Source organism: Rhopilema esculentum, chromosome 21, assembly GCF_057945365.1.
Source record: "Rhopilema esculentum isolate cy_ngs chromosome 21, ASM5794536v1, whole genome shotgun sequence".
Lineage (NCBI taxonomy): Eukaryota > Metazoa > Cnidaria > Scyphozoa > Rhizostomeae > Rhizostomatidae > Rhopilema > Rhopilema esculentum.
In genome coordinates this window covers 1,036,938-1,062,144 of record NC_142835.1, presented here as the reverse complement: position 1 = coordinate 1,062,144, position 25,207 = coordinate 1,036,938, and the positions used below count along the sequence as shown (strand labels likewise).

General features: G+C 36.1%; 2 protein-coding genes across 2 annotated transcripts; both read right to left on the bottom strand.

The window, feature by feature from the left end:
• Positions 1 to 134: 134 nt before the first annotated feature.
• On the bottom strand, positions 135 to 4,277 carry LOC135684448 (uncharacterized). The gene is made up of 4 exons (XM_065200020.2): positions 4,096 to 4,277; positions 2,420 to 2,509; positions 1,237 to 1,343; positions 135 to 578 (listed from the first exon to the last, which is right to left on the bottom strand). The coding sequence occupies exons 1-4, from the start codon at positions 4,172 to 4,174 to the stop codon at positions 387 to 389; spliced, it is 468 nt and encodes a 155-aa protein (XP_065056092.1). The 5' UTR covers positions 4,175 to 4,277; the 3' UTR covers positions 135 to 386.
• Positions 4,278 to 6,861: 2,584 nt separating this feature from the next.
• LOC135684447 (fragile X messenger ribonucleoprotein 1 homolog) lies at positions 6,862 to 21,849 on the bottom strand. The gene is made up of 17 exons (XM_065200019.2): positions 21,742 to 21,849; positions 21,602 to 21,654; positions 17,300 to 17,396; positions 16,887 to 16,958; positions 15,763 to 15,845; positions 15,592 to 15,657; positions 15,133 to 15,226; positions 14,319 to 14,435; positions 13,422 to 13,598; positions 12,861 to 12,939; positions 12,363 to 12,475; positions 12,103 to 12,189; positions 11,236 to 11,544; positions 9,943 to 10,171; positions 9,206 to 9,247; positions 8,352 to 8,909; positions 6,862 to 7,877 (listed from the first exon to the last, which is right to left on the bottom strand). The coding sequence occupies exons 1-17, from the start codon at positions 21,790 to 21,792 to the stop codon at positions 7,642 to 7,644; spliced, it is 2,463 nt and encodes an 820-aa protein (XP_065056091.2). The 5' UTR covers positions 21,793 to 21,849; the 3' UTR covers positions 6,862 to 7,641.
• Positions 21,850 to 25,207: the final 3,358 nt, after the last annotated feature.

Here is a 25,207-nt window from a genome sequence, read left to right as displayed (position 1 = left end):
ACAATCTTAGGGACGCGAAGAACTCTGAAAGAACACTTCTAATAACTGTTCGGAAACAAAACCACAGTTTGATAAGTGTAATAAAAAAATAATGAATGGTTGAGTATGATTTTGAAAAAGAAAAAAGGCAATAAAAAGTAATCAACACAATATTCTCTACCAATCAATATTAATTTAAGTACCATGGTACAATATTGGGTATGATATACAATATTATTGAGAATCTTTATTATCTAAATGTTGTGAGTAATAAAAAAAATTACATGACTAGTGCGAGATTATAATTACAATCCTGCTGTGCCTAAAGTTGAAAGGTGAAGCGAATGTATAAGCGTCGAAATTTCTTTGGCAATAAAAAATATGACTTGCTAAAGTACCAGTTGGGTTTATTGCGGAATAATAACGACTGGGATATCAACATGGTGAAGCACATAGCTGCTGACACTGCCCATGAATGTGCGTCGCAGTAAGTTCAGGCCGCGTGAACCCATCACCACCATTATTGGCTTGTATTCATCAACAATTTTGCAAATTCCTTCCCCTGGATTGCCAGTATGAATGATGACTTTTTGCTTGAGCTACAACGCCATTAGAACATTTATGAGAGTTAATGGGGATGGGTAGAAGCAATACAAAAACTAGGTCCATTGAAAAAAAGTCTTTAAAAAACGAACCAATGATTGAGGTCTGAAAATTGGGTTGGGTTCTCAACTTCTCTGAAAATAGATTGAGGCTCAAGTTCATTTCACGGATCGTGTATCATCATGGTTCACAATTCCATGAATTATTCAGCTCACAATTCAGAGTTATTGTTTGTCTCTGGTTCTGGCAGTCCTTGTTTCGATAACTAGCAGGGAGGGAGAATTCAAGACCAACCACTTATTCTTACATAGCCATTTAAATCAAACATTAGCAAAAAATTTTACTTTATAATTCAATAATAGAAATTTTGAGCAAAAATCCCTTGTCTTTATTGAAGGCTTGTCAAATTTTTCTCTGGGCCATGGACTGAAAATTCTAAAAACTCTAAAAAATCTATTGCTCCTCTTTGATAAACTAAACCGTTTTCACAGCTACCATATTCACATCATACAGAGAGAGCATCATGAAAAATAGAATAGCTTCAAAATATGGCTCATCAGTGTTTTCACGACATTCCATGTCATATAAAAAGAATAGTTTAATGGAACTTTTTCTTCAAAAACGGACAATGCAAAAATATACATAAGAACCTACATTGTGTTGGTCACAGGCTCTTTCATGGCTCTTCATCATTTCTCTCACTTCTTTAAGTTTTATGTCCACCCTCTCTCTCCATTCATCCCATGGTTCTGGAGATGGATCTGCAATAACAAACATATCATGACAATCTATGCCTAACCAGTTATATACAAAATCAATCATTAGTTATTTTGAAATGTATCTCATAGGACAGATGCCTGTAGCATTGGCAATCCAGAAGGAATAAGTGTTCCTTACGGATACATAAACTAGGAGGTCATTTGTATCTAGCAAACATAATTTTTGAAACTCAAACATTTTGAAGTTAAGCTAACATACATCAACGGGGATCATTCCCTATTTTTCTTAGTTTGAGGGGGTGTTCATTTGACATTCTTTTTTAATTGTCATTTTATCATCCTTCAAGAATGTAACTCTGCTGAAGTGTGATCAGTTAGCAGGTGAAATTCAAATAATTTTAAGCTTAAAGCTTCAAATGAATGCTTGTTCTTTAGAATGGGTTTTAGGTTCATTCAGTTTTGGTCCTAGGGGCTTGGCCAGCAGGGGCGGACACTTGATCAAATATTGGGGGGGGCAAGCCTGTTGTTTTAATAAGATGACGTCACATTTCCCCATTGTTTTAGAACAAAAGACCATTGTCCTCTAAAGTATTTGGGGGGCGGTCGCCCCCCCTTGCCCCCCCAAATGTCCGCCACTGTTGGCCAGGTCAAAATTTTGTTAGACTAGCACTTTGAATCTATGGAACATTCTTATCTAATTAGTTTCACTGTATGCCAGAGCCCTATGGCCAAAAACAGGCTGCATTCACTTCATGGCCTCTTGCCTTGGTTAAAAATCACCGAAATGCTTTGCTATTTGAAATGTTCTTAAATAAAAGCTCTATATCAAATAAAATATATTACAAGTCTCCAGATAAGTTTCTGCTTTTACCTTTGTATTGCTAAATACAAATGACCTATGACATAAAACACTTTGAATTTTGACCTGTGACTTTCACTAAGATGCTTAACAAGCAACCTTTTTCTATGAAATGCAGAGAGAAAATTATATTTGAGAATTTTTTACAATTAATACATAGGCATACTCATTATCTTTAAACTCCAAGAAAACCTTTTTTAAGCATTGTATATATGTATCTTTTTGATAGAATGTAGATAAGTTATGCAAGTCTACTCACGTCTTAATGAAACAGCTGGAGGGGAGGGAGCATCAAACATATGGACCAACAAAACAACGTCATTGGGTCTCTGTACTTCATTTAGATAAACTGAAAAATACAAAACAATGCAAGGGTCACTTTGTATTTCATACTTCTATGCAAGAGACAGCAAATATACTATAATTCTTTTAAGGCAATTCTTCTTAAACCATATTAGCAAGGTACCTTACATTTTTTAATGATTTTCAAGATTCAGTCTTCCATATATGGCAACTAGCATATAATAAGACAACAGTTGAATTGGCCTCTAGACATAACCTAGGCAGAAAGTTGACCATCAAAGAATCTTCTATATCATGTTTTAATGGTCTTACTTGGCTTTTCAACTTGTGATCTTTGCCATGCTTTCATATTTTTAAGGTTTCATTATAATTAAGTTCAAACAAAGCTTGCACAATGCAAGATTTGCAAACAACAAACAAGCCGTGAGAAAAATTACCTTCAGTTGGTCTAAATAGGCCTGAAAATTGTGACAGTTTCAGTTTTCATTCATTTATCAATTAATCCTAAATTCAATCTAGAAGTAATTACATAAGAAACTGTGATTAAGTTACAAGCGTAATTAAAAAAAATATAACTAGCTATGGTGACCTCCGTCCTCCCCTTGTCACCACCTATGCCACCAACAAACTGTACCAGACAGTTCCGTAGAAGTAGTAATAACAATTTACAATTATTTAATACAAACTACATTTAGTTTTACATTAAGTTTTACATAGTGACAAATAAAGGCAAGGAAAACTTTTTGAATTTTTAGCATTGTAACTTATACAATACTTTCTTATGTTATGTAAGTGATAATATCCTTGTAGAGGCAATCATAATTATCTTTGAATAGTGATAAAATTCTAAAATATATTTCATTAAGTAACAGTAGCAGGTTAAGCATACAATTTTTAATCTAATTTGAGAAAATGTAAGAAACTATAACTGTAAGAAGCAGTGTGGAATTCCAGGAAATGTTGAAATTCAAAATAAAGAATAACTGAGGGCAGATAGTGTTTGTAATGAAGCAGGTGTAGTTTTAAAGAACATACATTATTTAATAAAAAGTTTAATAACTAACCACAACAATAGACTTGAACTACCTTTCGATTGTTGCTTAACAATATCATTTGTTGACAATGAAGGTTGAATAAATCGAAATAATAATTATAAATGTAGTGGAATGATAAAAGCCATTCAAAAATCTAAAAGGAAAGAGAAAACCTAGTTTGTATGAAGCTACATGTCAAGGATCTGAGCAAATCTACTGCCCTTTTACCACTTTATCTGTTTGTTTGAAAAACAATAAAGTAAAATACCCAATGTTTGCTAACTATTCAGTTGTAAAAAAGGCATATATTTCTACACACGTTTGATCTCTATACAATTCTTTATAATGTTGAATAAAAGGCTTTCGCAGAATAAGCCAACAATTTTCCCCACAACTAGGGGTCACGCCTAGCTTTGCAAAAAGTTTAGACTGCCTTTAAATTGAGCTATAAAGTCTAAATAGTCTTTTTGACTAATTTCACATAAATGCATCAGTATCATTTTCAATGGAACTTCAACAAAAGTTAACAAATCTACAGATTGTTGGCTAGATGGGCCTAAACGTGATTGCACACAAACATAACTTGAAATTCACTTACAGTCCATTGCTGACTGGCTAGATTTGCTGCCATCAACAGCAACTAAAACTCTTCTCGATTGCTCTGCTGTCGCTTCCATGTTTCAAGATACGGATCGTGTTTGCTACGTGTGTTATACCGCACGGCCAATTCTAATCGACGCCCAAACGAAGCTCCGCGTGATTGACAGCTTGGTCACTGACTGAGCGGGAAAGGTCAATTCTCAAGCACGACCTTTGGGCTTTGGGCTGACCTGTGGCCGCAGAAAAATTGTCAACGATGTCAAAGTTGATACAATGATATGCACAGAAATCGCAATCATAATATTGAAAAAAGGCATCTTGATTCAAAAATGCAGATTTCCACAAGAGGTTTTCTTTCATTCAGCCCAAAGGAAGCGACGTTTGTGCACATAATAGGGATGTCCAAGCCCATAAAGAACGCAAATAGTCAGGACCACAAAGGTGGGCTTGGCAAAAAGAAGGTTCTTGATGACTATTCCCTTTTAAAACAGAGAAAAACCTTACCTCATAATAAGAAAAGATACAAAAAATATCTGCAATATTCAATAAAACTGCACTTTCTTGTCTCCCAGAGGCGTCACACGAACTTTTTATATACTGAGGGGGGGGGGGGGGGGCATCCGCAGGTATCAAGCTTCACCTGAATATAAAATATCAAAAGCAAATTTAACAGACCCAAAATAATCAGCTTAAATGTTAATAAGACCAAAATATTATATCAAAATACAAAATATTGTTGTTGAGCACACAACAGGCAACTATAGCCCTCGGAGGGGGGAGGGGGTAACTAAGCCTAAATTGGACCAATAATTCCGCAAATGTCTGAAAAAATGTGACCCATAATTCCGCAAACATGATGAAAACTATGCCCATAATTCTGCAAAGCAAATAAATTTTTCAAAGCACAATAAAATCATCAAACAAATTTTGCATGCCCTTTGTCCCAAAATCTCAACATTACACATATTTCATTCTTTTATTTCTAACTGGACAATCATTTTGTTAATGCTAGTAATAATTTTAATCTTGCAATCCCTCGTAGTGATTTTGCAATATTTTCCCAAAATGGTACCCATAATTCTGCACGTTTCTTCAAATGGTACCCATAGTTCCGCACATATTTAAAAAAACTGATACCGATAATTCCGCACTTTTCAGGAAAAAGGTACCCCAAAATAACGTCACGTCCCCGTACCTTAAAAAATGTTAAGGTACAGTCCCCAGCTATAGCCATAGTAATTTATACTGTTTTCTTTAAAAATCCCGGTTTAAACACATCTGTTCTTTTATTCCTGTTTTGTTATATTGTTATGTGCTAGTTTATCACATAATTATCAAAAGAGGAATATTGTTAAATCAGGTGCTCAAAGTATCATATTACAAGGAAAATTCTTACCCACAATTATTTCAAGTGTATTGTGCCTTCACCAATGAGCAAATTGGGTTCATATGCCTTGACATTCTACTTCAAGAAAGGATTCTAAAAGCGTTGCTAAAATTTAACTTGTTTTGACCCTTTCGGTTATCCGAAGTTGACCTTCAAGGGGAATTGTGACATGCATATATTTCCTTCAAACCTTGGTAAATGTGCAACTGGATTTCAATGAGAGCATCGTAAACAACAAACCTTTTTACAAATGAATAACAACACAGAATGAGAAATCAATTTGGGCCTAAATGGGCCTAGTTGAAACCAACACCCCTTTCAGCAAGACCATAATAAGCTGTGACAACGTATCCTTATGTTAATGACGACGAGCTTTGAAAATACTTGCACAGACTTTTTAATGAAATTCGATAAACTATTACAGTACCTTTTATAGAAAACCACAGGATGTAAGGCATTGATATAAAAATAATTAATTGATTGAACCCTCTTAGCTAAAGAATGTGCGGTAACGTTGTTGTTGCAAGAAATTAACGTTGCTGAAGCATGTTCATTAAATTTTGCTCTTTCTCAAGAGGGATTGACGTAAAACAGCTCATAATTTAACTACATATTAGGTAGAAAATACAACCCAAAGACCAGTCATGCTTTCCTAGATTCATGTTGTTCCGCAAGATAGAAGTTGCCTAGTTTCATCGAAATAGAAAATGGCTATTCTCTTTGAAACCAAAAATCTTTTCTTTCAATTCAATTTATTACTTTAAAAGACGTTAATAGTATTCTCCAAAATTAAGTTCAAAGACAATACAATCATATCTCGACCTCTTAAAACAATTCGTTTTTATTTCCATTCCTTTTTAAAAAAACGTAAGACACAACAGAGTAAAATATATTGAATGACATTTTCTTTGGCAGGATAACTGGTATAATGAAACTGTAAGTCGCAAAAAACTTGAATGAACTGAAGGTGACAAGATGGATCCAATTTAACTCAGTCGAAAGTAAGCGTTGCATCACTGCATAGAGTTTCTTATTAAGAAATAATGGAACAAAATATCTAAAAATCTGAGGACGACTTGAGGCGATCGGAAAGAAGATTTATCTTGGTGGGGGTTGGTGGGTTGGGATGCTGGGTAGAGAGCAAAAGATTATTCTTTCTCATTCATGTTGTTGAGCAATGGCTCGCCTCCAGCCTGCCAAACCTTCTTTTCTGAAGCCAACTGCCTAGGAACCTGATTAACACTGACTAGAAAGCGTCTAATAAAATGAGTAGATGCACAATTTTTCAGTAGGCGCTTTTAGCTTCTTTCGAGCAACTTGGGTTATAAATTTGCTATCAAACAACGTAGCAATTCTGCCAAAAAAGATGCCATGGCCTTAAAAACACAATGTTCTTGTATACAGAAAGAGATACATATTTGATAAAGACGTAAAAATTTACAGGGTTCAAAACAGATGCTTTAAGTGTATGGGTCAACACAAGACATTAATTGGTAGAAAGTATTTACAGGATGAGAACCCATCCAGCCCTGGAGAAACGTACGGTGTTTGACAAGCTTAAAGCCTAGAACAGGAAGACATCAACGGTTATTTCTAAACCATTTCAGCTATGGTGCATGTATCAAAGATAATTCGAGATCTACAGAGTTTGCCTTAGTACATTTGGCCTAAATGGCTCCGCAGACACACAGATTGTAAAAACATTAAATATAGAGCAGTATTGGGTAATTGGTACAACAGAATGTCTTAGACTGATTGTCAGAGCAGCATAAGATAAAAAACATGAATTTTGAAACATGAAACTAAATCTTGAAGATTCTAGAATTGACAGTTTTAGCTTCACATTAGGGGTATTTGCTGGCAGGACAATTAATGCTCGCTTGCATAGATATCCATCACAAAATTTCTTAGTTAACTATTTGATATTTCAAACTAAGTTCACAACCTTCAACAGAAATTAGTCGTGATCACAGATGTTAAATTGCAAAAATTTTGCTCTCGGTTTACAGTACATACAAAAAAAGACCAACATAAGAATGCTAACTTAACTGAAATACTGCCCGGGGGACTTTAAGTACCATATATTATCAAGTACCAAACATGTTGCCCTAGCACCGTTTTATTCAAAGACAATTTTATTAATCTTTACGACAAAATCTACGCAACTGTCACAGTCTGATCAGTTACACTGCTTGCCTTCTTGACACTGCTTGAATCAGCTGGCTTCTCATCTTTAGCTGTTGAGGGTTTCGAATTTTGGGACGCCGTTCCGTCTTTTGCTTCGCTTTCTGACCCACTCTTTGATTCTGCAGCGCTTTCTTTGTTCGTCTGGGTCTCTTTCTTTTCGTCCTCAGCAGCTTTTACTGTGTTACTTGCTTCGATTTTCTGCTTGCCTACAAATAGCAAGTAGTAAGTTAAGAGCAGGGGCGGACACTTGATCAAATATTGGGGGGGGGGGGGGCAAGCCTATTGTTTTAATAAGATGACGTCACATTTCCCATTACTTTAGAACAAAAGACCATTGTCCTCTAAAGTATTGGGGGCGGTCGCCTCCCCCAAGTGTCCGCCACTGGTTAAGAGGTGATTTTCGTTCAAGTTTTCAAAAAGGGAATCTCGGCTATCAACTCCGGCTATTTTTAATGAATTTAATTCGATGCAGGGATGACTTAAATACACAGAGACTGGGTACTGATATTCGAGTAGCGCTTTAGCATTTAATACAAACTTTAAGAAACTTTAAGCACTAAAATCCACAACAAATAATAAAAAAACAAGCGTGCCAATCCTGAGCTTGGTTTCATAAATAATTTAGGAATTCATTGAAGTGAATGCTTAGAATCAAGAACACAGACCGCAAACACACTTACCATTTGCTGATGTATCATTAGGTTTTCCATTTTTATGTTTATTCTGGCCATTAGCTTTGTTTCCATTCGCTTTATTTTCCTGACTCTCAGACTGCTTGCCATCGTTTCTTTGAATTCTTCGATTCTGACGCACGTGTTGCTTTTGCTGTTGGTGCCCATGACATTGCTGTCCGTGTGGTTGCTGTCCGTGTGGTAGGTGCCCATGGGATTGGTGCACATGGCAATGCTGACTACGTTGTTGAAACTGCTGATATTGTCTTCCAGTTTGACGATTGTGGACTGGGGATGAGTTTTGATGTTTTGTTGGCTGTTTTTCGTTCATTGGTCCCTTCTTCCCTTGTTGGCCCTTGGCATCATTCTGTTGTTTTGCCTCAGCCTCTTTCTGATCTTGAGTCTTGTTTTGATTTTGATGATGCTCAGATTTTCCGCTGCCATCAAACTTACCGTACGCGGGTCTTGAAACGTATCTTTCATCCAATCTCCCAAAAGCTCTTCTCTCTTCAAGGTCGCCAGCACTCTGGGTTCGTCGCCTTCTGTCCTCATCTTGAAGTTTATGGACTTCAAAGAAATATCACATATTATTACAAGGCTTTGAAAAGGAATAAGACTAAAATGACTTGAATCTAAATCACAAACTGGCACAAAAATGGGCTGGTTACATGAAGCACTGTTTCAAAATCAATTCGATAAGCTGTTGATGGGGGCTAGATATCTACACAGTACTTAATTGTTTAAGAAGAATGAATGCAAATATAACAAATTATTTTTGTACACTTGACAATATGGCAAGTGTCGTTTAAATTTTAAAGAATTCAATTATGGATCCAAATCTAAGAAAAAGGAAGGATGCGTACCATCTGTTTTTGACTCTTCAGCTCGATTTCTCCAGTCTTGATCTGAGAAAGGACGAAGAAAATCAGGTTATCTTGTTGTTTTACATTGGTGGAAAATATTCCTTGAGAGCTTATTAAGCACAACCCCAAACTCAAATCAGCGTACCCCCTCCCAGGTAGCGTTTTCGTACCCATACCCTCATCCTTAAAATTGTCCCAGGAAACATGGCGGTCACCCGGTTAAAAACAAATGTGAGGAAGGAAAGTGAGAAAAAAAGAAACCAAGGTTCCGAACCCCGGTTTTATTTTCATTTTTTTCTAAGGAGGCTTTAAGACTTTAGGGTATTGTCCGGAGGAAAGATGTGAACCTCCCTGGATTATGCACTGTTGTACAAAAATACTTTAAAAATAAAAGGTATTTGACAAAAAAGTATAAACATTTCTGTATTCACTGCACATTTTCTTGCTCTTCTATGGAAGTGTAATGGAATTGTATTCCACAAAAGTGTAATAGAACGATGCTGGTTGAAACGTGTGCCGTGTTAACTGACCAGCAGCAAACTACCATGGACTATATCTAAACTATATTTCCGAGACAAATTATGGAAACTCTGACTCTCGGGGTAGCAGATTATGATTGAGAAAACAGGCCTAGGATTTCCCTATCTACTGCTACAACAAGTTAACACAAAAGGCAGCTTTGTCTATTGACATATAAGCAAGAATTGAGGAAAACCATTCAAACAGGATACGCTTACCTCTGTTTGCTTTGTCTCTTTCACTTTCGCTTGTCCTTCTCGTTCTTGTGTCATCTCTACCTCCTCGATTACTGGCAATGGCACCTCTGTTTGATCCAATTTTACCTCTCCCCATGCCACCACCAAGGTACGGATGGGCGTCCTCTTTAGCATCAGCATCAACTTCAGATATGGTTGGAGGGATGTTTTCGGGGGAGTTTTTGCCACCATGTGGGGAAGTTCTTCCACTCTGGAATTTAACAGAAAACATATTCTTCTCACAATACACGTGGCAATTATGTTTATAAACATAAATTCATTATGTTTAAAAACATAAATCGTAAAAAACGAAACAAAAACGCTTGTGACGTGACGTTTAAGAAAAACTAATACGGTCATACTCATATAATCGTTAACTGGCACAAAATTTAACATTTGCCACTATTCTTCCTCTTAAAAGACGTCTATCTTAACTCAAAATCCCCTTTACTCATAATAATTTCAATATATGAACATACAAAATGGTGTGCTGTTTATTTGCACATTCAACACAGATCCTGGAATACTTATTATCTGTAAGACTCAATTAACAGCTTGAATCACAGGCCGCCTGGAAACGAGTTTGCGTCAGCGGCGGACACTGGGGGGCGGGGGGGGGGGCGAGGCGGTCACTCCCAATACTTTGCAAGACAAAAGTCTTTTGTGCTAAAACAGTGGGAAAATGTGACGTCATCTTATTAAAACAATAGGCTTGCCCCCCAATATTTGACCAAGTGTCGGCCCTGTTGTGTAAGTTTGCTGTTACTGCGTATGTTTATGTAACTGCGCATATCTGTTTTTCAACTAATTAGAGGATAATTTACCATAATGCGTTCACAGTTCTTTTATATTATTTCGTGGGAAATTCAGCGTGTATCAAATTTACTTAAATTATTTCTTTTTGATTGTATTCCCAATACTAACTACAGTTTGTTTGTTTATTTTGATAGCCATAGATACGTTCACTAATTGTAACATAAGGGAGTGTTTAAACTATTCTATTTAGATTGGTTGTGAGTTGTTGAAGTGTAGTAGTGATTTTGATTGATGAAATGATATGTTATTTGAAATGAAGTTATCTCCTTGAAAGTTGGAATCTGTACCGCGGAACAAGTAAATATATTATACAGGCCCCCAGTGTGCGCCATAAATTAAAGCCATAAGGGCTGCTATGAAATTCATCTACGACTACATCTATTTCAATGCCAGGCAAAACTTGCAATCGAGATACGAAAGGTCAAAAGCCACTTTGATGGCAAAGTTCATGACACACACCGTATCAGGTTTCCTCGAACTAACGCCTTCACTTTCGCTGGTGGTTCGTATCCTTGACAACATCGACATGCGATTTTTACTGTAATGATCCGAGCCTGTGTAGACGGGTAGCTCGGTAAGGTCACCAGTATAGCTATCCACTGTTTGCGTTCTATCTCGAACGTGGAAATCCGATTGGCCAACGCTTAAAGCATGCTGACGTTTCATCTCTGCCGGGGGTGGAAAGTGCGGACCAGATGTAGGTGAGAACCCAAGATCCTTCAGCTGGTTATCAATAATCTCTTTTTCCTGTCTCAGATTCTCTACATCCTAGAATGCCAAAAGCAGAGTTTCAAATAAACAACCATTCATATCTTACCAAAATTTTTAGGATTAAGAAATCTTTTTTATGACCTTCAGTATGGATATTTTCCCAGAAAGTCACTAAATGAGGACTGTAACAGTGAAAGCGATCAACGCAGGATGAAAATTTAACGCGCGCAAAGATGGAAGCTTGAAGTTTTCTTGAAGGCCGTAAAAACTAAGGTTCTATTATAGAAAATAGATTTTTTAAGGACCCTTTAATTTTCGCTACCTCTAATTTTCGCCCCATTAAATATTTCCATAATTCGCCCCCTTTAATTCTCGCCCCGCTCCGGGGCGAAAAATAAAGACAGGCGAAATTTGAAGGGACTAAGGTATACAGTTATAGCAGTACTTACGTCTATTGATGTAATACCATCATGCATAACTTAAAATGCCATAATGTTGAAAATCGTCTTATCAATGTATAGTTTAGCAGCTCTTGCCGCTCAGACATATGTTGTTCTGTAATAGCATGTTGTCAGCCCTTGAGAATGTTGGTATACAATGACCGATGGCACTAACCTTAAGATGAGCTAAATGGTACTGCAACATCATTTTGGCCAAAGATATACTATCCAGTGTCCCAATGAACAGAAATGGTACATCTTTCTGGAAAAAAACAGAACAAACTTTCAGATTTACAAAATTGAAAATAATTTTTGATGACTTTTCTCTTTATCTTAGAAAAACAAAGTTCTTATTCAGTAGATCACTTGATCTTGGATGAGATCAGACTGAAAGAACCAAAATAAAGACGGGGAAGTCGAATGCAAGAGCAATACCTCCTTTTCCTCGGCAGACTGCTCGTCAGATACCGGCTCAATCTTCACTCGTACAACCCCAGATTTGTCAACAATATCTTGGATTATGCGACCGTTCTTCCCAATAACCTTTCCTGTTAACAGAAAACAACGAAATCAGTGGAAAAAATCATATATCTTTTGATGGAAGTGACACTATTCTAAGTGAAATAGAAGCAAACAATCCGTTGAAGGTCTACTATGAGTTAAACTAGCGTGCCATAAAAGCGTGCGACCCATTAATAACTCTAAGCGATAAAATATCGGTAGAGTTCCTTGGTTTTCCCGTTTTTGGGTCTGTTTAATCAATGTGCTTTAGTTACGACAGCTCTAAGTCTACAAAATCTAAAACTGGATAGCCTATTTATTGTCACTTCAGGATTATCAATTATGAAAATGCACAAATCAATAAACCAGGGCAGGGAAAAAGTTTGAAAAAAAATCGGAGTAAGCTTTACCAGTACTTGGTGCAACACTTACCGACGTAGACTCTTGGAACAAAGATTATATCCTCTGCAAATTCTAACAGCTTTCTAGCCTCTTTGATACACGCTTTATTCTGGAAGAAAACATTTCCATCAATTTTTCATTATTTTCAATGCTTCTAACTAGCAAAATGCACGCAAATCCTTTGTGGCATTGCAGGCAAAGGCATGGCTGTCTTGTGCCTCTGGATTTAATCTTTAATTAGTGCAAATTTGCAGCCTCTTTAAAAAGCAGCCAACGCAACAGTAAGACTTCACCATAGTAGTGCTGAAGTCCTAAAAAAACAATACTGTGATTTCCCAATTCCTTTTCCCAAATTAAAGTTGATGTTTCTGCTATTAAAAGAATACACCCTTAATCTGATTCAGAGGAGGGGATAAATTCTAGATTAGACATGCGCGCTTGCCTGGGCTCTTTTAAACGGATGTCCCAACCTCTCATTCATAACAACCTTGATGTTGAATTTTCAACAGAGGCCCTGTGGAAACATTGCCCTGACTGTTACTGTTCACTGTTTTTAGATGTATGAGATTATCAAACGAATTGTGTCGATACCTCTCCTACAATGTGGAACGTGCACTTGGGTTCATCCACTTCGATAGCGATGATTCCGGGAATCTTCCTGGCAGCCTGGATGTTAGCACCCTGTGCTCCAATGGCAAGCCCGACAAGATCTTCAGGTAACTTCAATTGCTCCAAGATGCTACCTTGATGTGGTTGATTTTTCGCATTCTAATAAGAAAATTTGAATTAATCTACAGGAACAAATCTGAGTAGGCAGAATTTTTCCAATACAAGCACAGCATCCAAGTATCGAAACGATGTTCGCAGAAGAAAGCTACGGTTGAATTTAGCAAGCCTTTCTTACAGAGTAGCCAAATTACATGAAGATAAAGAAGGATTAGGCAAATTATGAACACTGAGAGGGATTTTGCCAGGACGAATCATTGTCAATTCACTTGTGCTGAATCTACGATCAACAGGCCTCATTAAGGCAAAAACTTCTTGAAAACCTAGCTTGGTAGTATGCCGTGCTAACAAGACATAAAAACTGAAACCAAAATCAATTTATGTCAATAAAGATCTAGGTACAGTTAACTCTCAATACTTTGAGGCCCCCACAAATCTAAGAATCGCTAAGTTGTACTGCTTTGGCATTTTTTGCGCATTTTTTTGCGCAATACAAATAATCGTTATCACCAACCATTTTTAAAACCATAATGGTTATCTTCTCTCTACACTTAGGGCTTTAACCATTATATTTTCAATAGATCAAGTTGCTGTTTTTAAAACTTACACAAATTTGTTAAGTCCTGTAATATGTAGACTGCAAGGAAAATTGAATCCTTCTTCTTCCCAAATACTGTTTTTCGCGCTTTTGTTGGTTTTTTACATGAAAATCCATTTGATAGCATTGCTTATTTATCCTTACCTCAAGCTTACTGTCCTTACCTCAAGTTGGAATGATGCTTCTTCATTTCTTGTCTGCAGAAGCAGCTTTGTTCTCAAACTTCTGAAATGCATTTCACTTAGAATAGCAGATCGTTTGATAGCTTCTTCACTTGTGGACTGCCGAAAAAATCACAAACATGTTGATAATTTTTCTGGAATTTTCCATTAATGGTTCGGTGGTTGGAGATACTGCAAACGGCTACGTTGCATGATAGGGTTTGAAAATTAAGGGGGTGTTCCAATTTTCGATTGCATGCTTCCAAAAATCGGAGCACTTTATGAGCAACTTGCGTCGGAACCGCCTAATCAAACTTCCTACGCATCCTAGTTGAATAAGTTACTAAACAAAATTATAACAAACAACTATAGAAAATTAACTGCTATTGTTTTCGAGTATTGGTGAGAAGAAACCATCATCTATCCAGCCAAGAAGGATGCAACGCAGTGACTTCAAGTGGGAATGCCAAACAGGGAGAAAGCAGTAAGGGTTTAGTGAGAATTTGCAAGAAATTATTGACAAGGACCCAATGTAGACTTGACTAGAGCTGCACTCGCTAGAAGCGGGGCCAATCAAATCCATACATGTCTGTCTCTATGAAATCAACAGATAGCAATACAAAACTGGGATTTCTGGGATATTAAGCCAAAATTTCACACCTTATTCCAGCAGCAGAGGTTGACATAATTACAGGATAATCGAGGAATAGCAAAAAACCGTTCGGAAAATCGTTTTCCCGAGATAGAAGTTTGCTTAGATCAATGTAATCTAACAAGATAAAGAAAAATTTGACAGAAAATGTAAGTGTATTGGTACCAGGACAACAAGAACATTCAAATCCGTGTGGAAAACCACTGACACCGCTCCAGATTGCTTTTGAAATTCTGCGTGGACACTTGAATCTTTGCACCTATTGATCAAGATGTGATGATAACAAATTAAATATTCATTTAACTCACTCAGTTAGATTCGCATCATGATTATCCTTGGATGAAAATTGTGCATTGTTGCCTGGGAAGGCATCAAAATAAGAACAGCATTTCCATAAGCAAGTGCCCAATTCTTTGCGCAGCAAGTCCAATATTTCTCGCAAGCTCCTAAATTTCAAATGAAACTTGGGCCTATTAAAATCTGTTATTCAACGAGAGTTGGCCTGTCTGCTGATCTTTTCTAGAAAATCTTATACCAAAAGGTGTTTTTATTTCGAGTGCAAAATGAAAAAAATTATTCCTATGAAAACCAGGAACCAAAGTATAGTATAGTTAGGTTACTCACATCTGCTTTAAGTCCTGAGGAACATCGATCATACACTTGTAATACATGTCTCTTGATATTGAATTGCTATAAAAAATATCAAAGGGGCATTGAAATTTTAGAGCATGCGTAACTGAAATTAAAGTGAGGGTGCAAATCTAATCCGTAAATTTTAACTACTTTAAAACTCACTTCTTGTTAACTGGACGTATCCTTTCTTTTGGGACTATTTCATTGAAACAATCATCAAAGCCTTTGAACTTTACAACGAAAAGCTGCAATTCAAAAAATCAACATGTTAGAATCAGTTCCAAGTAGTGCCTGCAGGATATTATCTTGTTTTAGTTGACACTGGAAATTATCTAGCAGCTATCAAACAAAACAGTGGAATTGAATAATACTGATGGCTTTGTTTGCCTAGATTTGTATGAAATTGCAATCTTAATAGCTTAACAGTCTTTAATTGTACTTTGTTATGGCATTTTAGTTAGTGCTTTTAGAAAACGATGCATACACAGCATTGAATATCTTCATGTACCAAAACTTGAATGCATGGGTACAAGGAAGAAAAGAGCCGATTAAAAGGAGAAACAGGTACATGTTGAATAATTCTGAAAGAAAGAAGAATGGTGGGGATTAAAAAAGAACAGATTGCTCAATATTTGATGATGCTAGTAATCAAGCAATTTTAATAAATAACAGTGGCTAATTACTGATCTAATTTAAAAACAATATACAATATTGCAGACAGTCCAATTGCAGACATACGGTCACATTTTATTTCCTTGATTTCTCATCTCTTCTCCTCTTCGATGCAACAAAACATCTTTTTACTTTTACACATCTAGCAATTGTATTGTATTACCATAAATCCTTGTAAATACCCTGACCACTAATTTTGCAAAATAAGCATTTAAGGGGGGGGGGTTATTTCAGGGAGGATGGGCTTTTTTCAAGGCTGGAGCTCAATCGAGGACTTACAGGTGGTATGTTCTCTAGAGCTTTCTTTTGTTTTTATTGTTCTTCTATAATTTGACTTAAAAATATCTTGCTCTGATTTTGCAAAGACATTACTAATGAAGAACAGAAAAATTGTGTTTACAGAAAGTTATTTATCTGATAATTTAATGTGCTTTTATCAACTATTACTTAGTTACCAATGTCAGCTGGTCTGTCATGCAAGTCTTGCCTGATGCATAAAACTTGGAGCTGCAAGTTGCAAAAAGTGCATACCATTAACAACATACTGGGAATGATGTTCTGTTTCCTTGGGCAATGAAAATATCAAAACAGAATATGAATAATACAGAACAAACCTCTCCCTTCTGTGTGACAATTTTTGCTTTCCACCAACCAAATGGCTCATTGTCTGCTGCTTTTGAGAAGACCTTTGAGAGAAAGAATAATGACTTACCTGACATGAGAATAAATAAAATCATCAAGATATTTTGAAAGGATATCATACACAAATGATGTCTTCAGAACATTTGTGCCAGGAAGGACCAGGGAATTGATACAAACAAGTAGGCTACACCTGCTTTTGGTATCCACATATAAGTTGCTCCACATCTAACAATACTGTTAATACAAATAACACAGTTAACATGTTTAGAAAAAAATAGAAGCTGCTTTTGTGTCTCTCTTTACATTCAAGACTTTCCTGACAACTTACAAACTTGAATTATACTAAATTAGGAAATTAAGCGTATGAAAATATAAGCTTGTTTACCTCAACATCATCTCCCTCTTTGAAATCAAGAGCCTGCCTTACTTTTGCAGGAGGTTTGCGTACAACAGCTAATGGTACACGAATCCATTGTTCTGGACTGCAAAATGTAGAAGTTAATCAAATGATGAGACAATAGACGGTCTACAAATGTAATATATAGGATCTGAAATGAAAAGTACTGTCAAATAGTTTGCTTTAGAGTGCTTGATGCAATGTAAGCAGAGCTGCTCACACCTTGTTGGCACTCACTGTTTCATGTGGTATGTGAAAAATTTCTCAATAAGTGTAAAACTAGTTGCAACTTAGAATTTTACTGTTTTACATGCCTAAATGTAATATGCACAATTAATATTACACTAACTGCATACTTTTTATAGACAAACTTCATCATTTCTTATAACTTATGTATCAATTTTATCAAATCTGGTAAATCTAGGAAATATGATAATACAGAAATACAATGTAATGAGAGCCAACCATAAATGTAACCAGCTTGTTTTTGGAACAAAAGTACCAAGCAGATTAGGCAGTAGTCAGTTAAGAAACAGTCTGAGCTTATAAACTGTCTTTGGCCACTACTAAGGGGCGGCTGGGAGAGGTATTAGCGTTATTAGTCTAATAGAAATTTTTTTCAGCAAAGGCTCTCATAATCTACTGGTCATATATCTTTAAAATAAAATTAGAACTGGTAAATCCTCAGCAAAAACAGTTTATTTGGATGGCCAACTGTTTTCCTGCCATTTTGCAATGATATGGCCTGATATGGCAATGGTAATGTGAGCAGAAGCCGCTACTCTTGAAACTGATTTGATCCTTTCAAAAAAAGACCTCCCTCCTACGCTTGTTGCAACACTTATTTTGACGCATTCATCTGACAGCTGCAAACCAATTCTACAGCCACAGCCTTGGAATTTTGCTATTAGGTTTGTGGTTCCTATTAGCAACTTTCTTATCCACCTTTGTTTGTCTCTCCTTGTGTGACGTAAAGTGGCCAATCATGCTGTTGTGAAAGACCCAATATATGCGAACTTGCTATTAGCCGTATCACTTCTAATTCAAAATTCCTCCTTTTGCTTTTCCATTCCTGTGGCATATTGCGTTTAAAATTAATCATATGGCTGTTTCTAGTTTACATTGGAGGTTGTAAGGACATACACAGACAATGCTTTCTTCACAACAACAATAAACACACCAACAGCGACTTTGTTTAAACATATGAAAGATAGCGCTCTATTATTATTTTTTTGGCATAGCAATATGTAGTTTATTCTCAAGCTCTTACGTTAGTTTCATCTAAATTTGTAATTTGCACTTAAATTGAATTGAAAAAAATCATACTTTGGCTTTGGATGTTAACAATGAGTATTTATCAAAAATATTTGTCCTTCAATGTACTATAATTGCAGATATGATTTTGCTATTAAAAGAGGGACTTTAATAGTAGCCTGCATGCAGACTCGATTGGTTTTCCCAGAGATGAATTTAATTGAATGGACAATCAACTAAATTTCCAATCAACTAGATTCATCTCTGGGAAAACCAGTCGAGTCTGCGCGCAGGCTACGTTAATAGCAGCAAAAAAGAGGCTATGGCTGCGGACAGAGGGCCTTTTCACTGTAAGCTGACAATATTTATCTGCATGCTGCAGGCTGTCAAAGCCAAAGCCAACAGTTGTAATTAAAAGACTGAATGTGTCGACATGACTTTGGAACTGTAGTAGATGTATTCCCATGAAGGCCATTTTTAGTAAAAATTTGAAAAAAGGGCCTGAGTTTATTTTAGAACTATGAAACAGGTTGCAACATTACAATCTTTTTGGGATTAGTATCAAAATCAAAATTATAAGTCTGATAAGTCTGACAATGGGACATGTTGATCTGGAGATCAAATATACCTCCGACAGTGGCCATAGCCCCCTTCTCTATTTGTTCTTTTGCTTTTCTCTTTATGGCTATGAGATAGAGAGCCTTAAAATAGAAAATGGAAAGGCATCTACGACTTGCGGCCAAGAAAATCAAGATATGACCATGAGGTAGAACATAGAAAAAACAATGCAATTTTGAAAACAACCGTTGAAGAGGGTTTGGTTAGAAGCAAAAAACAGCAGCAGCCATGTCCTGATCCCACGGTTTTCTCTAATAGCAGTTTAGAATCTCTCCCAGCTGCCCCTGTCACTACTACAGATTACTTTATAAAACAACAGAATAGCACAGTCACTTCCAAGTTCTCTTGTTTCTGCAAAGAGTTCTCTGTTGAAGGAAATCTAAGTCATGTGTTTTCTTTCGATTTTAATGGCCACATTGCAGTGAAAAGATCTGTTTTTAGACTTCTCCTAAGAGCTGGAATATAATTTTTGATTTGGAAGTGGAAAGTGTTCAAAGCAATCTAAGATTTCCTAACTTAGACATGCTTTTCTCATCCATGAAAGGTGATACTTTCTTTCCATTATAGAAGCAAATCATTGTGAACAACTGATAAATTATTTATTGAACTAATAGCAACTTAATTCTAAGTTTCACTGTTTTCTTACACAGTTATGGGTAGATTGAAAAATTAATTTGCTTACACCCAGCACCTGTTTTGTAGAGCACACTATTATTTCTAACGAGGCGTTAATTTTTTTACTTATAAAAATAACACTATTTGTACTTATAAGTACAATAGCTCTAAGCAAGGAATTAGGAAAGGGTCATCGAAAGTGTATTTATCTTGTCATGTATCAGAGCAAAACAATTTAGACATTTTATATAATGTTGTGCGAATTAAATCTAACTCTGTTATGTTATCTAAGAAAAGCCTTCCTTTAGTATTTGACAGTTTAATCAGGCGAATCAAACTGCTCTTGAAATAGTAAATATGAATAAATTTATTGTCAGAGTTTAAAAGCAAGTTAACGTTAAAAACAATCAAAATTTTGATTTCAGAATTTAAAAACTTGTTTAACCCTTAAAGCCAAGGCTTCTTCAAAACATGTCTCAAGAAAGTTCTGAAAATTATTTTTTTGCAAATTATTAAAAGTTTTATGCCTACCTAAGGCTTTTTTAGGTATTTTCACAATAGCTGAAAAAAACTTTTCTCAAGGGAACTTGTCTAACCTTAACTAAAATTGGGTACCTCACTTTGCCACTGTCAGAGGGTGGCGCTCAATACAAAATGAAAAGTTTGTCAAATGAAAAATGGCAAGAAAAATGTGACGAAAAAAGATAAAAAGATTGTCAAGTCCAGGAATGTCAACATCTCTGTCTCCATCAGAGTGAGGCATTAATCAGAGCGCGGCGTTTTTTCCAAATGTTTGGCTGAAAGTGCAGCGTTCAATAGAGGGCGGCATTCATCAGAGGGCGGCATTCATTAGAGGAAATACAGTATATATTTCCTAGGGTAATGCTTTGATCTATATTCTGACTTTTCATACTCTGAAGTGTCAGACAAAAAGCTTGAGATTCAAAATTATTGCTATTTTCAAAGCTTTTTTTCAAATATTTCTGTTTGATATCTGTTTGATATAGTGTTTGTTTGATAATTTTTCAATTATTTTTTAGGCAAAATTTGACCTCAACAAAGTTTTTTAAAAATTTTGTAAGGATAAACCAGTATCACTGCTTTTGGCTGGCTACTCAAATGTCTGATCTTATATTACTACAAATACAACAAAGTATACAGGTTCCGGGTGGCCATTACATCGTGAAAGGCAAAATCAAAACAACTCTTGAGCATGCGCATTAAGGCAAAAAAGATTTCGAAATATGCACATGGTTTCCTCCAAAAGCATGGTGATCCCTCAAAAAGATCCAACTCGCGAGTTTTGGAAAGATTGAAACGATTTTTATCAATCATAACATATTCCTTGCCATGTATGGTGCAACTTTAATGATTTTACTAAAATTGTTGTCAAAATTTTGCTCTGCATGAAAGGTATATTTAGAAAGTTGAACTTGATGAGGGGACCTTCAAGGAATTTGCAATGAAAATATTCATAGGTGTTTAATATTTTAGCAAGAATTACTAGGTAGATGAAGAGTTGAGACCATTCTGATACATCTTGCTTTTAAACAACATTCGAAATAATTTTCCACGACAGCCAAATTGTGCAATTACCACGCACAGCTCATTTGCCGAAGGCTCATTTTGGTCCAATGACAACAGATATATCTCAGCAGACACATGATTGTGAAAGTTAAATGCCCCTTTGTAAATAAGGGCTGCTTGAAGAAATCACAAATAGTAATGTTATGAGACATTGTGAAAATTGGCCCTCAGTTATTAGTAAAATGCATCAAAGACGAACTAAGGCCGTACACTCACCTGTAGTCGAAGGCAATCGTCGCTTCTTCGCTGTGAATGTTCTTAATTTCTGCCTATAAATATGGATAAATGCTTGTAATTACATGGAAAAGCTTTAAATTACAGTCAATGTGAAGGCATGATCGCAATTGTGAAGGTACCTGATAATATGCACCAGTCGCCTCATTTTTCACCTCTACAACCACCTCCATGTTTACCGTGCCTGTCCTTACAACTTCCAAAGGCGCGCACAACACACGACCTTTGAACTTATATATCATCCTTCAAATCGATGGCCAACCAACCTGGCGGGAGAGGGAGGCTCGTCTTCAAATGCTTTCGACAAGCAGTAAAGAACGCAAATTGAATCATTTTTAAACAATCTTTTCGTGGTACTTTTCAAACTGAATTATTTTTTAGGGTCTTTCGGGAACAAGAGAACATAGCAAAAAATGGTACAGGAACACGGGAACAGCTTAAATTGTTTACATGGGAACATTATTACTACGTAGTTTAAAGGAACATATTTTTATTTTTCAACGAGAGCGCGGGAACGTTGGCTCTTTTTTTAAAGGGAACACGCGAACTCCTTTTTAGGGGGAGAGTATGAGGAAAAAATGGACCGACACTCGAACAGCCTATTTTGGCATATAATAAACACGAAAATGTAAAAAGGATTGTAGTGCGTTTAGGAAAGTGCCAAGAGCCCTTCACGCTGCGGGCAAAGACCCCCCACGCTGTGGTTGGCAATGTTTTCATTTGGTATTTTTGGAGGAAAATCTAGTGATTAAATAACCTAAAATAGAATTGAAAGAAATATAAATTTATGTTTATCAACCAGGGATGTAGTCGTAAAAGTTTCACAAGGGGGGCTCTATGAAATATCTAAGTAGTTCTTGTCATGTTATCTTGCAGTTTGAAAATGACGAGGGTTGATGTTTTTCCGATCATTGATTGAGCAGCCAGATTGACTGGTAAAGCGGCAGCTGAGGTCCGAACCTCGGTACCATGGGAGTCTCTACTTCATTGAAAGTGAGGGGGCAAAATGTTTATATTGCTTAGGGGTTTAGTGAAAGCCACCACCATGATTGGCGACGAGAAAAATTTGAGGTATGACATTCTAAGGATGGCCATAAAATGGCATCTAAAACATTTACCGCATCGATAAGGAAGATCCTAGTTTCCTAGTTAGACATTAATAAGCCTACTTTTTAGTAATTATGACCCATTGGCTGGATTTTGAATTGACACATTCTTGTTAAATAAACAGAGCAGATTTTGTCAGCTAATGAACCGTGTCTGTAATAATGTCTTGCAGAACTGTTATTCAGGGGACTTGGAAAGTATTCGTGGTTTGCAGATGTAGAGAATCAATTTTGCAAAAAATAACAACATTAAGAACACCCGAGGCTGAAATAAGCAAAAAGTAAGAGCATTGGGTGTCGGCAAAAGTAATCTTGTTCTTAGAAAAAAGAGTGTAGTATGTCATATATTAGAAGTAAGGGAGACAGAATTTGTTGTTGATTCAGTCAATTAACCCCATTTCTAAATGCAACAATAAAAAACCAACTGTCTATACAAAACTACAACTAAACATACTCAGTAAGAAATCATTTAAGAATTTTCTATCTATATATGTCAAACTTTGTGTGCATTTACATGCATATAAAGCTTGCAATGCGTTTGAATCTGTCAGTTGTTTCTCTTCTCGTTATCTGGTTTAGTCGTCAATGGCTGGCCTGTGGTAAAGTAACAATTCTTCACAGTTTTCTTTGCGTTACACGATTTTTGGCTGTATCCAAATACAAACGATGAGAGGGGCTGAGCCCCCCATTTTTTTTAATTTTAACATTAAAATTTTTAACAAGGGGGATGCGCCCCCTGAGCCCCCACCTGGGCCCCAGGGGCTGTTCTTAATTTTACCGAATATCTCAGGCTGGATTGTTCTTATTTTGCTCTTAATTCTTAAGGGTGCAAGCAGTGCGATTGCTTGCTAGTGTGCTCAAGGGAAGTGTTCAGGCCTCATTTGCCAACAAAGTGAGTGAGGCATCCACTATTTCCCGAAAAGTTTGAAAACCACCGAAAAAGCACCCATAAAGGTCAAAAAGGATACTTGTATTATGAAACAATATTCAATATTACATTTTATAGTAGCTCAGCCTCAGCTTGTTCTTAATTCGTCCTTAACTTTTGACCAATTTTGAGGCTCGTATTCTTATAAAATTTTTCTTACAGAAAAGAGTGTAGCGCAAAATCAGTTACAAAAATTGAATTTGAAGGGCCTTTTCGATGGCTCTTATTTCTACGAAGGAAGTTAAGTCTGGGAATCACCAGAGAACAAGAAAGAGCGTTAAAACATGGTGAATGCATATCTGAAACTTGATGAAACCGGCCTTAGGGATGGCTGCTCTTGAAGAAGGATGCATTCAGTGGATGCCTATGAATACTTAATATTGACACCACAATTCTGATACCTTTGCATTTTATGATTCTAATTCAAGAAGCATACATAGAGTTCCCAGAAAAGTTCAGGGTGTGCCTAATTCTCTGTCTTGTTTCGTTTTCCTTGCCTTTCAAAATATTTCCTTATTTTGGTAAAATACTTACTAATTTTGTATGAAATGAAACAGTTTGGTAATATTTCCTAGCACTGTTAGATGATTAAGCTATTGGCTAACAAAATGTGAAAGAACATTCAACGATAAGGTAATACGATACACGAATTGATAAAAATGAATAAGTAACAAAGTAGAATAATAAATTGATGCTACTATATAGATATTGAAGATACATACTTTGCTCTTTAAGATAAAAGAGAGTCATGAAAATTGATACAAGATTGTGATTGTATAATTTATATATAGATTCTCGACGTTTCCGTGTAGGCTTCGTTAGGATGAATTTATAATAAACTACATAATGTAAGATAAATTATATATATAAGTTATTTATACGCATTTCTATATGGAATTGAGCAGGATGATTCTAAGTTGCAAATTCGAATCTCAACCATTATGCAATCTTCAAGCAACATTCGATTTAATATACAAAATACTTCATATTTAAAAATATAACATATTTCGCCGCTTTTATTTAATCTCAAGAATAATAGGACTCAGTCGATCGACATTTCTATTCTGCGTAACTACGTAACTACTGTTCCGAACTTTCAACATTGACATGCATTATAATTGCATTAATCTATAAATATTTTCTGTGGCATGTATCCCTGAAGAAAATTGGCAACCAAAGATTGGGAGTCATTGTATGTTTCACATATCTGCTTTGCCAAGTTAAGAAAACTTTTATTAACAATCCATGAATCGCCGACGCTTTTGAGAAAGCTATGAAAAATTGGCGGGGAAAGTCATGACTTGTGCGTAAGCTTATTCAGCTTATTGCCATTGAACTACACCAGTCGATTTGAAGTATGCTATCTTTACTATGGCATATAAACACGGTGATAACATGTGACCTGATCTATTTTCTTTGCTAATCCGAGCACACTCATTTGAATGCCTTCCGGAAAATCTGTGAAGAAAAGCACATTTCCATTGAACTTAGAGAAAATCTTATTTTTGAAATCTCAATCAGCATCAAAATCTTCAGGCGAATATTTGGCACTAG

What these genes read in the sequence shown, in the direction of transcription:
- LOC135684448 (XM_065200020.2), bottom strand. Translation starts at nt 4,174, where the DNA reads ATGGAAGCGACAGCAGAGCAATCGAGAAGAGTTTTAGTTGCTGTTGAT. An exon ending in TAGCCAGTCAGCAATGGACT is followed by an intron (nt 2,510 to 4,095) that starts GTAAGTGAATTT and finishes TGTATTTTTCAG; the next exon opens with TTTATCTAAATGAAGTACAG. An exon ending in GAGCCTGTGACCAACACAAT is followed by an intron (nt 579 to 1,236) that starts GTAGGTTCTTAT and finishes ATGGCGTTGTAG; the next exon opens with CTCAAGCAAAAAGTCATCAT.
- LOC135684447 (XM_065200019.2), bottom strand. Translation starts at nt 21,792, where the DNA reads ATGGAGGTGGTTGTAGAGGTGAAAAATGAGGCGACTGGTGCATATTAT. An exon ending in CCTCAGGACTTAAAGCAGAT is followed by an intron (nt 15,227 to 15,591) that starts GTGAGTAACCTA and finishes CTTGATCAATAG; the next exon opens with GTGCAAAGATTCAAGTGTCC. An exon ending in GTTCGAGGAAACCTGATACG is followed by an intron (nt 10,172 to 11,235) that starts GTGTGTGTCATG and finishes GTTAAATTCCAG; the next exon opens with AGTGGAAGAACTTCCCCACA.